This window comes from Barbus barbus (assembly GCF_936440315.1).
Source record: "Barbus barbus genome assembly, chromosome: 50".
NCBI classification, from domain to species: domain Eukaryota; kingdom Metazoa; phylum Chordata; class Actinopteri; order Cypriniformes; family Cyprinidae; genus Barbus; species Barbus barbus.
In genome coordinates this window covers 17,058,903-17,074,298 of record NC_136728.1, presented here as the reverse complement: position 1 = coordinate 17,074,298, position 15,396 = coordinate 17,058,903, and the positions used below count along the sequence as shown (strand labels likewise).

The following is a 15,396-nucleotide window of genomic DNA, read 5'->3' as shown; positions in this document are numbered from 1 at the left end:
TGAATAAAATAACCCATACTTACCTAGTTGATTTACCACCTTAAGATAGTTGTTTTGCTTTACAAGCTTTCTGAAACTGCATGTTTAAATATGCAAATGATAGATTATCTATTGAAATGTACACTAATTTGCATGCATTTGCAGAACAGACGGCTGATGTAAAAACAACGTTTACTTTTAATGTAAAAATTTTGCTGACATATTAAAGGTTTTTTATATTTTTATATATATTATTTTGGAAATCTTTTTATAAATGAAAATAAAATGTTATATAAATCAATTGAATAAAATTAGAATTTTTGGGGTAAGTGCTACTTGAGTGGACATTTATTTTTTGAATGTTTTCTTCTTCTGACAAAAAGACCTTATGGAAGCAAAAAAGCTCAAAATTTCATAACTGCCCAGTACATGAAAAAAGCTTTGCCTCTTGACTTAATGTTAATAGCCTAATATTCCAAAACACATGCTTTTTATTAACTTTTCTAGGTTATCATTTTCAAGTTTTTCAGAGCACATTAATTTTAATTCCAATTGTGTCAATAATTTGAATATCTTAAGGATGAATATAATAAACGACAAACGGATTAATTATTAATGTTAATTATAAACGATCAACATTTTTTTTATCTCCAGAATAAGTATTCAAGTACAAATTCAGCTACATCCACACAACACTGTGACTACTGAAAACAATTCATATAACTCAACATTATAAATTGGATTTGGATGGGTTTATCATAGGTAAACATTCACAGCAACATAAACTAGTTATCAAACGGCAACTTTGTGTACAAAGCTCGATCTCGATTATGTTAAGCTCTGTGAGATTTTTGCCAGGTATTATTTTTCAATTAATACTTTCACTTTGTAAACACGTAAAAATCGATTATTTTTTGTTATTTTCCTCTGATTATTCATCATTATTGTTATTCATCTGGAAAGAGTTGGTTTCCAAACAGCCCTTAAATTCACATGCACACATTTAATGCACCATTGATTTGATCATGAGCTTTACCAGTTCAAATCACAATATTCATCTGATTGCCACAACGATAATTATTTATATTCTCTTCTTTGCCTACATTCAGTCTTCTGCCCTCTGCATGTATATCAAATTTAAAAGTGCTTTTAAAACATTTTCTACATTTCTTGTATACACTACAAATTTTTGTGCCAAATATTACTTCTGAAATATCAGTTATGTTGCTTTCAATAGGTGTATGGAGAAACTGATTTAGATGTCAGTAAGAAATCTTCAGTCAACAGATATTCCCTTGTACCTAATCATTAAACAGTCAAACCTGCAATATGCCTCTATTTAGCACTCAGGTTACAAACAGAGCCTGGCATTTGTTGTCAGTGTACCAGTCAGCTTGTTTGCTACAATAAGACAATAATTTCTTGAAGTTGATGGTTGTGTGGTTTCAGGAGAAAGACGTGGTCAGGATAGCTTCATGCTGTTGATGGTGGAGGGTACTGATGCCCACGGCAGGAGCGGGTAATGCTGGTCTGCTGACTAATCTCAACTGAGGAAACAAATGACGAGACCAACATCAATCATTTTGCAACAAATCAAATTAATTTGACGAATGTCATGATTTTAAGCTAAGAGGCGATCAAGGCATTCGTTAAGAGGCCCTCTATTAGCGTGAAGTGGTTAACCTGACCTTGCAGGCTAACTGTTTTTCAAATCTCGGTGATACAAATGACCAGCAGCCCATGTTCTGGGGCTCCTCTTGACTCCAGATGAACTCTGTAATGGAAAAGGAAAATATATGTGATGTAATATAATAAAACAATAAATACATTTGTTTCCAATAGTTTGATATTTGCATGTTCACACACAACACAACACTTTAATAGGAAATAAACAGGGGTGTAACGGTTCACAAAATTCACAGTTTGGTTCGATACGACACATTGGTGTCACGGTTCGGTACGGGGGGGTTGGTTACAGCGCATTGTTGGAAATATTTAAGTCTTAAACCATGAAGGCGAGCCAATGGATATCACACACAAGCACGTGCAAACTTTGCGCAAGAGTTATGCCGGCGAATGCTTAATCTCAGTCAATTCCCTAAGCAGAAAGTGAAAGTAAAAACAGAATGACGGAGTAATAACAGAGCTTTTGGCATCTGACGCATATTCTCTCAGAGACAACGACAGACGCATCTATTTCAACATATGCTGATAACGGTATATAGCTAACTGTTTTCATTTATTCTAGGGAGGCACGATATTGGATTTTGCCGATATCCGATATGCCGATATTTTTCCGATCATTTTCAGGGGGGTGGTGATGGCGCAGTGGATAAGACACATGCCTTTGGTGTGAGAGACCCGGGTTCGAATCCACTGTGAGACACCAATGTGTCCCTGAGCAAGACACTTAACCCCTAGTTGCTCCAGAGGCGTGCGACCTCTGACATATACTGTATAGCAATTGTAAGTCGCTTTGGATAAAAGCGTCAGCTAAATGAATAAATGTAAATGTAAATTTTGGCCGGTACTTAAATTAATCTTTTAGAATTATGATTTGTTTTTAAATGTAAGCTATAGCTTCTGACCTTTAAATCAAAACTCATTATTTTGTGACATGAATTATTTAATTAGTTTAATTGAATTGTTTAATCAGAAAGTCTAAATGTTATTTGTGTAGGCTATTTTACTTTTAGTTTAATTAGAAGTAGGCCAACAGCGCCCCCTACAGATTAAAACTCCTTACCGAACGGGCATTAGGACCCGAGGAAGGCTGTCACTGCTGCCGCTGCACGTGCTATTACTGTTTAAACTATCACACACCAAACGCATCATTCTGTATGTGCTTTCAGAGATTAAATGCAGCCATCCAAAAGAGTGAATCTAATCATTATTAAGACAAAACATTGCTTCAAGAATGAGGCACACTGCTGACATGATCTAATAGCACTCATTGAGCACATGCGAGTTAATGTTTTCCTCTTATAGGCATATTGGCATAATTTTTCATATCGGGCCGATGCCGATATTTACATTTAAAGCCATTATTGGCCGATTCCGATATCAGTCTGATAATATCGTGCATCCCTAATTCATTCCCTTAATATTTCTAATATTACATAGTGAATTTTTTTTTAAAGAATCATATTTCATGTTAAACAGGTTGTTTTTGAAAGTCGGTGTTTGAAATAAAAGCTTTTTATTTAATTGATTTGTATTGATGACTGCAGTGTTAATATTTAATTATAGGCCATTGTATAATAGACCTGTTTTAAAATTCCTTTTTTTTTAAACATTTTAAAAGAGGAGCCTAATCTTTTATTATCCTCTCAGCATGTCAGTTATTTGGTAATTATTGCGGGGCAAATTAATTGTAATTTTAATTTAATAATAAAAGTAACTTCATAACTTCAATAATAATAACAGGCCTAATAAAAATAAGAATCTAACAGACCTACATTAATTGGAAATGCCAAATATCTTAATATTGCCAACAATTTATGTTTTTGATCTCTGGCTATCGTCGATACAAGATCATCGTCTTTCGACACAACCCAGCAAGGGGAGATTATCGCGGGGCCTTTTGCAGCACGTGCCCTGCGTGCCCATCCGCTAACGTTACGCCACTGGAAGACAGCACGTTGCCTGTTACGTCGTTTGGGCTGAAAGCTTTTACTTCATTTTAGAAACATATCAAATAAATACAGCCTTAAATACAAAAGAGACTTTTTTTTTTTTTTTTAAATCTTACTGATGCCACATTTTGAATGTTATTGTGTAAAACGGTTTTCATTAATCATTAATCAGATTCATATTAACTTTTTAAACTATTTTTTTTAATCATTCTATTCCATTAAATAAGGAAAAACACATATCATTTTGCATTTACTTTTTCATGGTGCTTTGTGTAGCGTGTCGTTTATGAACATTACAATTTTCAAAACACCTCTGTATTCGGAACACATTTACAATTTCTTACAAAGGCCCCTCACAGAGCAACTGCCACTGAACCAAAGAAACACATGCTAATTAATACAAGGATTAGCTGTTCCATGAATAAAAGATGTGCATATGAGCAACTCACCTTTGGCGTTTGTGTATTTATTTAGCTCATGTTGTAAGGCTTCCGTGGGGAAAGGACACAGTTCCTCCACCCTGATCAGCGCTGTGTTTTTTTCTGCCTCTGATAATGTCTCTCTATGTTTCAACAAGGCATAGTAATGTTTACCAGAGCAAAACAGAATCCGCTGCACACTGCAATACAAGAGCGAAAGTATGTTTTTTTTTTTTTGTTGAAAGAAAATAACACTTATATTCAGCAAGAATGCATTAAATGTGTTAAAGTGACAAAGACGTTTACATTATTATAAAACATTCCTATATCAAATAAAAGCTGTTTTATTAGCAGCACAATTGATAAATGTTTCTTGGAACAGTAAATCAGCATATTAGAATGATTTCTGAAGGATCATGTGACACTGAAGACTGGAGTAACGATGCTAAAAATTCAGCTTTGCATCACAGGAACAATTAAAATTTTAAAATATGCTCAAATAAAAAAAAAGTTATTTTAAATTACAAAAATACTTTACAATATTACTGTATTTGAGCATAAGACACTTCTTTCAAAAATGTGTTTAAAAAGTGACAATGAAGATACCTTGCAGGGTTTACAGAAGTATCACCAATGACAGGCTTAAAGGAAGTTCCTGGTCCCATATCAGCCAAGCTTGACACTGCCCCCTAGTGTAAAAAAGAGGTAAATATTCCTTATTAAAACAACAGAACAGTTTTATCACAAAAACAAATCATATTCATATCTATAACGCACAGAAAAGCGCAGCAGAGTCTTAGGAGAGGCCATGATCAGTGGTTTCCTGAAGTTTCTAATCATTTGTCTCCGCAAAAGGTGGAAGTATTGAGCTGGTAGGGTAGGATTAACCACTCCCATGTTCACAGTGTCACCGTCCACACCTTCCTCTTTACTGTCACAGAGCTGCAGGAGGAAGAGAGTGCGATTATAAAGATTATTAGTGATGTTCGAGGGTTTAGTCTGAACCTTTCCTGTAAGAGAGCATGCATTAACTTGCCTGTAAGAAACGCTCGATTCGGCAAGACGAATGCTCTGGTCCGGCTCCATCGTATCCGTGTGGCAGTAAGATGACCAACCCACTCTGCAGGAGCCATTTCGCCTCACCTTAAGAAGTTTTGCCACAAAACAGGATTTAGGCTCTAAAGATGTATTTAACCATTTGACCATAGATTGTGCAAATTATAATGTGATCCTTAGCATCTGATTGCATTTTTTGTTTACCTCCAGAGAGGAAAGTGTCAAATATTATCTGGGCACCATTGAAGAAATCTCCAAACTGAGCCTCCCAGATGGGCAGCAGTCTAGGCTGAGCAATGCTCATTCCATACTCAAACCCAAGAACAGCTTCCTCAGAGAGAGCACTGTTGCACACCTGCGAGGACACACACACACACACACACACACACACACAGACAACATAATTATATGCAGAAAAATGTGCTGGCTTAAATAATCGAAACCGCACACCACTCAGGTCAGGAATGAAGAGCAGCTGGTGTATTGAGTTACAGTACAAAGCTATCACATTACATTCCATCAACCAAACAGCATAATATAAAATTTTATATTAAAAACATTTATTAAAAAAAGTGATAAATGATTGCAGCAATGCATAACTCATGTTTGCAGTACACTGTGTATGTTGTGTCTGTGTCTGGTTTGCCTCACCTCCAAGTGGCCTTTCTGCTCAGAGTTGATGTGATTGAGGGGGATGTACATGTCGTTGGTTTCCTGACACACAACCATAGCATGACGCTGACTGAATGTACCTCTGCCAACATCTTGACCACTGATACGGATATTAAATCCTGCAATAAATACATATAAAAATTTTTTTTTTTTTTACTTAACATATTTTCATGTATACTGAAGATCAAAAGTTTCTGTAGGGTCTGTAGGATGTTGTTTTCTGAAAGCCATTATTCCACAAGGACGAATTAAATGGATAAAAGTAACTTTTACATTATTATAAAAGATTTCTATTTCAAACAAATAGGCTACTGTTCTTTTGAACATTCTATTCATCAAAGAATCCTAAACAAATTGTATGTTTCCACTAAAAAACAACTGTTTTCAACATTGATAATAATATGTTTCTTAAGAAATATTGTTCAAAATTGACTTAAAATAAGAATCTTAGAATAATTTACCCTGGCACAGCAATGAGCCAAACGCCAGGGCTTCTGCTGTGGACCAGTCCAATTTTGTGCCCTCTTCCAGTTTCTGCAGGCGTCCCTGTGTCAAACCAAGATATTTGTTTAGGTTTGTTCAAATCAACTGGACTGCCATCAATTGTTTTACTGAGAAACCTATTTTTGAAGAGCCATTCATATATATCCTTACAGATGTTCCTACTGTTGCATAATGCATGCATAAAAGTTAAACCTCTCAACTGTCATGTTGCTTTTTTTTTTACAAAATGCCATAAAACAGCACAAAATGGGGGCAAAGATCAAGCGAGATGTTCTTTCAATACCTGCACGTGTGTCTTTCTCAAGTGACTGTGCAATTGAACCTCCTCAGGTATGTCTACTGATTTGGCTCCTACGAACTGCAGCAGAGGCAGCGCTACGCCTGTGTCCCAGAACGAGACTCTGTTCTGGGGCTCCACCAGGTCTCCCCAGCGCCCCTGGAGGTTGGTGGGCGGAGGGCTGTAGAGGGTCATGTTGTTCAGCCGGTCGTTGAGCATAGCGTAGTAAGTGGTCTTGATCTGACCACGCTCTTCCTCTGTCATCAGACCCTCAGCGATGAGCTGGTCGGCATATGAATCAGGGATACTTTTTCTCGACCTAGAATGGCAATGAAAAGAGAAAAATTCATTGAATTTGGGAAAAAAAAAAACCTTGAATTTCCAAAACCGTGACTGGTAGAGGTACCCACCGAATAATTTTATACATTGTGGGGTTTGTGAAAAAGGGCTCGTCCAGCTCATTGTGCCCCCACTGGCGGTAACAAAGCAGGTCTACAATAACGTCTTTTCTGAAATGTCGCTGGTATTCCACGGCCAGCCGGGTCGCCCTGAGGACCTCCTCAGCATCATCGCCATTCACATGGATTATTGCACATCCCACCATTTTACCTGAACAGCAACAAACAGAATTTCAAAAATGTTGTTATTTTTCAAAGCAAACATTTCTAATTTTTATTTAGTTTAATTTGATGTACCAAAATAACTGAAAATAAAATTAAAATAAAAAAACAATATAGAATTTAAAACAAAAAACTAATAAAAATGGCAAAAACCACATAAAACTGAACTAAAATGAAAACAAAATATAAAAACTATTAAAATCTAAAACATAAAATATGACAAAATATAAATATAATAAAAAATAAACGAACAATTCCTATATTAGTAAATATATTGTATCTCAATAATACCAAAATAACACTGGTGCAGAAATTCAAGCATGTGATCAGCTAAAAACAAAAAAGAAAGTCTGGTTTTTTTAACCCATTCAATATGATCATACATAAAAATAATATTTTATTATTTAAATTATAAACAACAACAATGTATATAAATTGTTTGTTTGTTTGTTTAACGGCATTCCAGTTTCTGTGGCTATTTTCATAGCAATATTATGGCTGAATTATATAATGTTTTTACAATTTATACAATGCATATAAATAAAATAAATATAATTATTGCAATAATACTACTGTATTATCATAAAAATATATCATTATTATTATTATTATTAATAATAACACTTTTATTTTAATGAACAATAATAAAATAACAATTCTAATATTACCGGCTGTCTTAATTTATTTGCTTTTAGATTATTTATCAAACTATTATTTAAAACTGCAGGAAGACCTTTCAAGGTGCAGTCACATTTTCCACTGCTGGGTGAATTTATATTATAATATAACCACAATATAATTTCCTATTATTAGGAATGCAAAATGTGATTGAAACCTGCACAATTATTTCAGGTATCTCAAATAATTGGATTCAGTTTAAATAACTGCAACGAGACAATTAAGAAGAAACCCCGACAGGCCAATCTTAGGTCATACATCTCAGGTTGGAAAATATGGAAATCTATGTACAGTGAGAAGGAAGGAAGGAAGGAAAGAATCAGTCACAACCCTAACAAATACATACCAACATCACTACAGTACAGAGATGATCGGCCCCTCTCTGAGGGAGTGGTGTAGCCCACTTGATTGTTCACGATCAGGTGGATGCTTCCACCTACTCTAAAATGGGGGAGATTTGCCAGGGTGAAGGTCTCCGTTACTATGCCTTGGCCTGAAAACGAAGCATCACCGTGAACCTGTACATAACAGATAAAGAACTGTTATGTTATAACATTACCACAACTACTATATCTCAGCATGGTGCATAATGTTACAACTAGTGAATTTACTAATCCGGAAAATAAAACAGACATCCTAAAACTGATTGAAACATCTCAGCTCAGGACCTGCAGGCAGATGACTTTGTCTCCTGGTCGTGCATGAGGGTCAGTGGAGTAATCGCCGTCCTGTTTGACTTGCTGACAGCCACGAGTCTTTCCTTGCGTCACGGGGTTGATGGCCTCCAGGTGGGAGGGGTTAGGCAGCATAGTGACATGGAGAGGGTGTCCCGCCCCAAAGTCCAGCTCCACCGTGGAGGTTAAATGAGACAGCACGTCTCCAATAGAGGGAGAGTTCTCCGGAAACTCACTGAGACCCCTCATCTTACGGAACATGAGCTGAGAGTGAGAAATGAAGAAGTATTTGGTTCGTCAAAAGCTTAATAATGGCTGCAGGTAATGACTCAATTATAATGTTCTCCCAAAACTTGCTGTTACAAAATAAACTGTCATTTCTTAGAGAATGAGTCTATTCATGTAGAATGAGGAGGTGGTGATCGTGACTCAGAGGATTAGATGTTAAGAAGAAACAACGGGTGAGGAATTAAACCAAGATGGCATAAACAAAACTGACAAGGAAGAAAAACAAGGAATCATTTCCAAACCGAAGATGTGCATGCAAACACAATTTTAAGGGATAAAAATCATGCAAAAATGAAAATTCTGTTATCATTTACTCCCCTTATGTCGTTCCAAACCTCTAGGACTTTCTTTAGAACATAAAAGAAGATATTTTGAGAAATGTCACAGAGTTTTTTTTGTCCATATAATGGAAGTCAATAGTAACCAAAACTGCTTGGCTACCAACAATCTTCAAAATATCTTCTTTTATGTTCCACAGAAGAAATAAACTCATACAGGGTTGGAACAAATAAATAATGGTTGATTAAATAATGAGAGAATTTACCTTTTGTGTAACCCTTTAAGAGTCATCACAAACAGCAAATTAACAAAATAAGATCAGCAGCGAAAATATTACATTGCATTAATATAGTATGTTTCCATTACAAACAAATAAGTTTACCAGCACAACATTTACATGAATTTTAAATTAATCTGTGTCACCGAGTAATTATTGTGACTTCATTAGTGTAGAATTTATTTATTTTTGTACATATTTCAGAAACATTTTTACTTTTTTATTTTTATGTATTGCTTTTTGTCTTAAAGGGATAGTTCGCCCAAATATATATATATATATATATATATATATATATATATTTTTTTTTTTTTTTTTTACCTTTTTTTCATGCTCTCTTAGCAGACGGTACCGTAGAGAATGACAGGAAAGCATGGGTGGAGAGTTGGCAACGGATTGCGAGTCAGGACTTGAACTCAATTCATTCGATTGCATCATAATGCAATCAATTGCATTATATGGCATTGTGCTAACCACTAGACTTTCAGCGTCAAAAAATGAAATTTTGCCATTAATTACTCACCCTCATGTTGTTCAAAACCCATAAGACCTTCGTTCATCTTCGGAACACAAATTAAGATATTTCTGATGAAATTTTAGAGTTTTCTGACCCTGCATAGATAGCAACGCAACTGACACGTTCAAGGTCCAGAAAGATAGTAAGGACATTGTTAAAATAGTCCATGTGACATCAGTGGCTCAACCTTAATTTTATGAAGCTACAACTCTCGTGAGCGCATGTTGAAGACTGACGCAGAGGAGAAGAAGAAATTGATGAATAAAGTCATTATTTTTGTTTTCTTTGAGCACAAAAGTATTGTCGTAGCTTCATAGAATTAAGGTTGAACCACTGATGGTCACATGGACTATTTTAATAATGTCCTTACTACCTTTCTGGTCTTTGAACGTGGTAGTTGCGTTGCTGTCTATGCAGGGTCAGAAAGCTCTCAGATTTTATCAAAATTATCTTAATTTTTGTTCCGAAGATGAACAAAGGTCTTACAGGTTTGGAACGACATGAGGGTGAGTAATTAATGACAGAATTTTCATTTTTGGGTGAACTATCCCTTTAACTAAAGCACCTTTATGCTACCTTTAGTACATAAAAACACATTGCTTTAATATACCAAAACGGTTAATCGCCAGGATTTAATACCCACATTTTCAGTGTGTTCTCTATGTGTAGACTGTATATATCTAATCTGTCTAGACATGCTTTAAACTGTAAATTAATCCAGTCTATCCAGTTTACAATCTATAGTATACAGAAAATATAGCCAGAAGAAATAAGGATCAACCTCTGGAGGGAACTGCAGTAGTCCAGTAAGCAGGTTGAGACGTCCGCGGTGAGGCATTCCCATAATCACGTCTGTCACTCCACTGTATGCCGAAGAGCGGAACAGCTCGTAGAAAAATCCCATCATGCTCTCTGCTCCCTCACCACCATATCGTTTGACAGTGGCAAACTTGGTGGCTAAAAAGTGGTCAAATTCCTTTAAAAAGAAAACACCGGAGTCATACATTTGCTGATGCCAGTAGAATCAAGTGTGTAATGATTTTCATGCTATTCAAATTGTAACAGGCATTCTGAGGCATTCAAAATAAAAGTGACAAAATGCAAACGGTTATGCTACCTGTGATTCAAGCATCAGTTTAGCCAGCTGTCTCCTTTCCTCTGGCGAAAACGCCTCTTTCTTGAGTTCCTCAAATCGGTCTGCAAACCATTCTCTTTCCTGCAAGCTCTGGAGCTGAGTGGTTTCCACGGAGATTCTCCCACAGTATGTTCTCTCCAGATAGGCCACCACTTCTTCAGAAGTCGCCTCGGCTTTCCCAAAATGCTGCAATCCTGCAATAAAGACAAGAAGAAATGTAAGGAACTAAAACGGGCCAAATTAAAGGAGTGTGATTTAAAAATATTCTGTGGCAAATACAACTCAACCTCAGACGCATGCTGCCAGCATGCCACACTGTTGTATTTAAATTGCAATATCATCATTATTAGGATATTGCATGGCAGATTTTAATAAATTACGCTATAAACTTTAACATTACAAGCTAACATAATAATAATAATAATAATAATAATAATAATAATAGGTTCTTCTTCTTCTCTCATATTAATATATAATCACTACATTTGGGGCCAAATTGTCCAGCCCTCTAAACTTAGAGGGGAAACTAACATTTTAAATTGCAATCACACATTTCATCTTAAATAAATAAATAAATAAAATGACAATTAGGTTAAAAAAAAAGAAGATACAAATAACTAAAATATATTAAAATAATCATAGCATTATAATTATTATAAAACAATAACATTTATGCATTTAAACCCTAATTCCTTTCCCCATGCAGACTTACAAGTTAATATCATTACTGTAAACCCATTTCTGCACAAAACTGAACGTGGAAATTATTCTTGTGCTAATCGACATCTTGAAATATAGCCTTTCATTTTCTACTAAATTCATACCGTTCACAGACTTTAACCGCAGAACCCGGAACACACGTAAGAAGTATTTTATGACCAACTTCAAAATGATGCAAGTTACCATGAAACAAGCAGAAACTCACCAGAGGTGTTGAGGACTCCATGAAGGGCTCCATTCAACAGGCCGATCTCCGGGACGCTGTCCAGCACAGGAGTTTGGGGGAGTAAGGGGTTAATTTTAGCCACTTTGTGTCCATGTGCTCGATAGGCCTCCACCAGTCTCGCCAGCCCGTGATCTGTTTACATCAGACAGCCAGCGAATGCGGCTTGTAATGCATCATATATTACAGCATTGCAGGTTTTGTTTTGCATCTCTAATGTTTTCGCAGGTTTAAGAATGCATCAAGAAGACGCTACCAAAGCGTATGCTATGGGTCTCTAAAGCATGAACATTATAATAATACAGACTATATTAGAGGCAGGTTACTGTTAAGGGATCGACCTTGGTTAAGCGCGGAGATCTGCGGAAGCCCGGCGTCTTTCTCCGGAATCTCTCTCGGTCTGAAACCATAGACTCCCCGCTGAGTGTGGTATAAACTCGCTAAAAACGGCCTTCTGGCACCGACAGAACGGTGCAAAAGTCGGTGTAGGTTAATAAGCATAATGCCCGCTGACATGGCAGAAATAAATAAAATAGACTCCGACAAAAGGCGATAGAAAGTTTCCCTACGAGCCACGCATTTTAGCGCGGAGTCATAATAAACGATAGCGGTGTCCGAGACCTGAATGAATCACTCTTGTGAGTCGATTCTTCTCAATGAATCAGTCCAGTCTGAACGGCTCGTTCACGAAACGGATAGAATCCGAGTCAACTACTAACCGAGAGCGTTTACATTGACACTTTATGTTTCATAACACGAAAAGTCTGAATGTAAACTCACGAAAAATGATTATTTTATCGGTTTAAGCTAAATTTAATCAGCAGATATATTTTTGTATTACACCAATTTCAATTGTTTGAACTTGACAGCATTTGTAGCCTAATATGCACATTTCTGCTAACTTAAAACATATATGATTTCAAATATCACCCAAACGCATTGATTAGGCCTATAGTTAGTTAGAATAAGCTTGATTTTTTATTGTTATTACGCAGTATCATAATGTCCATGTAAACGAACTCACTGACTCGTTAAACCGCGAAACATCTGTAGCATTTTAACTCACTAACTTATTAATCCGAAAACTGTGTAATAATGTAGCACATAGGTTAATATTTAGGTTTTAAATATGTAAAAACGCAATAAACTGATATAGGTGCATGAACATGCTGTGTTAGGAACCACGTGATGACTTATATAGGTCAAATAATAGATGAATCGATATTTTGAACCGGTTGTTTGAAATGAACTGTTCAAAAGAACCGAGTCTGTACAATGAATCGCACCGAGCATCACTAATGTGTGGGAGGTGATGATTTGCTCATCGCCTATTGGTTGGAATTGAGGCTTTGGTTTGTAAGAGGGCTTGGATAGGTCAACTGGTTTATGCCTACTTAAATATGTGTAGTAGCCTATTTAGCAAACTTCCAGACAAATATTTTTGTGAACTGAGAGGTGTTTCTAAGAAGCTGAGAATGCTTACAGTATATAAGGACAACTGTACAGATATATAAATACATTGCTATGTGAAAGAGTGTCTATTGCGTAACTGTGTGTTATGAAATTTATACCAGAACTTACAGTAGCATGAAGAATTTTTTTTTTTACAAATACTAATTAACCAAAATATATGGTGCCATGTTACTTTTGGATAAGAGTTGACCTTTTTTATCAAGTCAGCTGACAAGTTATTACAGATACCCCCTTTTCAATATTCTTGTAAAATAGGCCACTCACTTGTCTTTTCTGTACAATGTCTGTAATCTCCTGAATGCATGAACAATTTAAAGGTTAAAGAACACAATAAAGAGAGAAAAAGAAAAACAATTACACACAGTAAGTAATAATGAATGAATTAATTAATTCATAAGCAAATTTTGTTATAGAATCCAGTGGAACAATATAAAGTATAAAATCTTCCCACTCCAACACATACAATAAATTATTATTATTATTATTTATTAATTAAAACACACACATACACAAATATGTACATATATAAAAATAATAACTGAATAAATAAAAATTACATTATCTAGGTTTTGTCTTATTTTTAATACCAATAATGCAATGTTTTCCCTATAATATAACACAATAATACTATACTTTTTATTTTCTTTCAGTGATTTTCAGCATATTTTAAAATATTATGAAGATGGTATGTGTTGACATGCTAAAATTTATTTGCTTTCTTATTTTTATTTATTTATTTGTATTATTTATTTATCTATTTGATTTATTATTATTATTATTAATAATAATAAATAAAAAATAGATAAATAAATAATCTTCTTTGGAATGTAAAATTGGGTCAGGATAATTATTAAATAAAAGTTATCTTGTTTTTATTTATTTATTTATTTATTTTTATGTATCTATGTATTTATTTAGAACAAAATTGTTCAAATAATATTTTATATTTGGTGTTTCAATAATATTACAAACACTTTGCTTCCACCTATAGGCAGACATAAGCATTGCCGGCTCTCACTGCTCAGAAAGGGCATTACAAGTAGCATATAGATTTTTTTTTTTTTAAATAATTACCTTTATCTCTAAACCGAAGGCACTTATATTATATCTGTATCAAGATCTAAAATCTTTTAAAATTAAATTACAATAATTGCAATGGGCTGGTGTATCTGGTCCCCAAACAGCTTAAAGCTTCTCTAATGGAAAAATAAAAGCTTTTCTCATTAATTAATGAATTCTGAGTTACCCATAAGGCACAGTGAGATTGCATGATTTCTCTGATATTTCATATGCATGTATTATTTCCGTCTTATAGGTCTGTGGATGGGAGGCAGCACACAGATGTCCCCAAAATAAAACAAATCACCTCCTCCCTAGTCCAGCCTTCACATGTACGTGGTCATACATGCCTCCCAGGCAAATGTGCTCTGATTTTAGTCGTGCACCTCCTCCTCATCGCCACATTGTCCTTTAAAAATGGACCCGGAGCAGTTCACAAGCTGAGCTCCAGCATAAACACAAGGTTACCTGCTGCTCATACAAATAGGACGCAGTGTGCATGACAAACTGTTTTAACATATTCCTTAAAACTAACCAGTGTCTGTTATGTTACTAGTAGCTTCAACTTCTTAACTACTAGAAGGTGACTAATATTTTTTTTTCTATTTTATTAGTATGTTTGTATCACATATGATATTAGTCACTATTTATGAAAGCTTATTTCTGCCACAGAAAAAAAAAAAATGCAGACTTTTTTTTCAGAATTCAGAGGGCTTTTTCCTGTCAGACTTTTTTTTTTTTTTTGCAGTTGCGAGTCTATATCTCACAATTCCTTTTTCTCAGAATTGCAAGAAAAAAGTCAAAATTGTGCAATTGCCTTTTTCATTTTTCAATCTGCTTTATTTCAAATTGTTTATCTATTGTTGATATATCTTGCAATTCTGAGTGGGGAAAAATCTGAATCCTGAGTT

At 35.2% G+C, this 15,396-nt stretch overlaps 1 protein-coding gene across 1 annotated transcript; it reads right to left on the bottom strand.

Moving 5' to 3' along the window:
- Nucleotides 1-237: 237 nt before the first annotated feature.
- Nucleotides 238-12,608, bottom strand: LOC306867930 (2-oxoadipate dehydrogenase complex component E1). The gene is made up of 17 exons (XM_079413883.1): nt 12,295-12,608; nt 11,936-12,088; nt 10,993-11,204; nt 10,657-10,851; nt 8,509-8,778; nt 8,187-8,358; nt 6,953-7,151; nt 6,549-6,861; nt 6,223-6,307; nt 5,741-5,880; nt 5,294-5,444; nt 5,070-5,176; nt 4,811-4,975; nt 4,640-4,722; nt 4,064-4,233; nt 1,668-1,753; nt 238-1,526 (listed from the first exon to the last, which is right to left on the bottom strand). Exons 1-17 carry the CDS (start codon nt 12,467-12,469, stop codon nt 1,425-1,427), a joined length of 2,778 nt encoding a protein of 925 aa, XP_079270009.1. The 5' UTR covers nt 12,470-12,608; the 3' UTR covers nt 238-1,424.
- Between the last annotated feature and the right edge of the window lie 2,788 nt (nt 12,609-15,396).

Excerpts from the sequence above, each read along its gene's own strand:
- LOC306867930 (XM_079413883.1), bottom strand. The coding sequence starts at position 12,469 with ATGTCAGCGGGCATTATGCTTATTAACCTACACCGACTTTTGCACCGT. Across the intron at positions 6,862-6,952 it reads ACAATGTATAAAATTATTCG|GTCGAGAAAAAGTATCCCTG; the intron begins GTGGGTACCTCT and ends TTGCCATTCTAG. Across the intron at positions 4,723-4,810 it reads AGACTCTGCTGCGCTTTTCT|GGGGCAGTGTCAAGCTTGGC; the intron begins GTGCGTTATAGA and ends TTTTTACACTAG.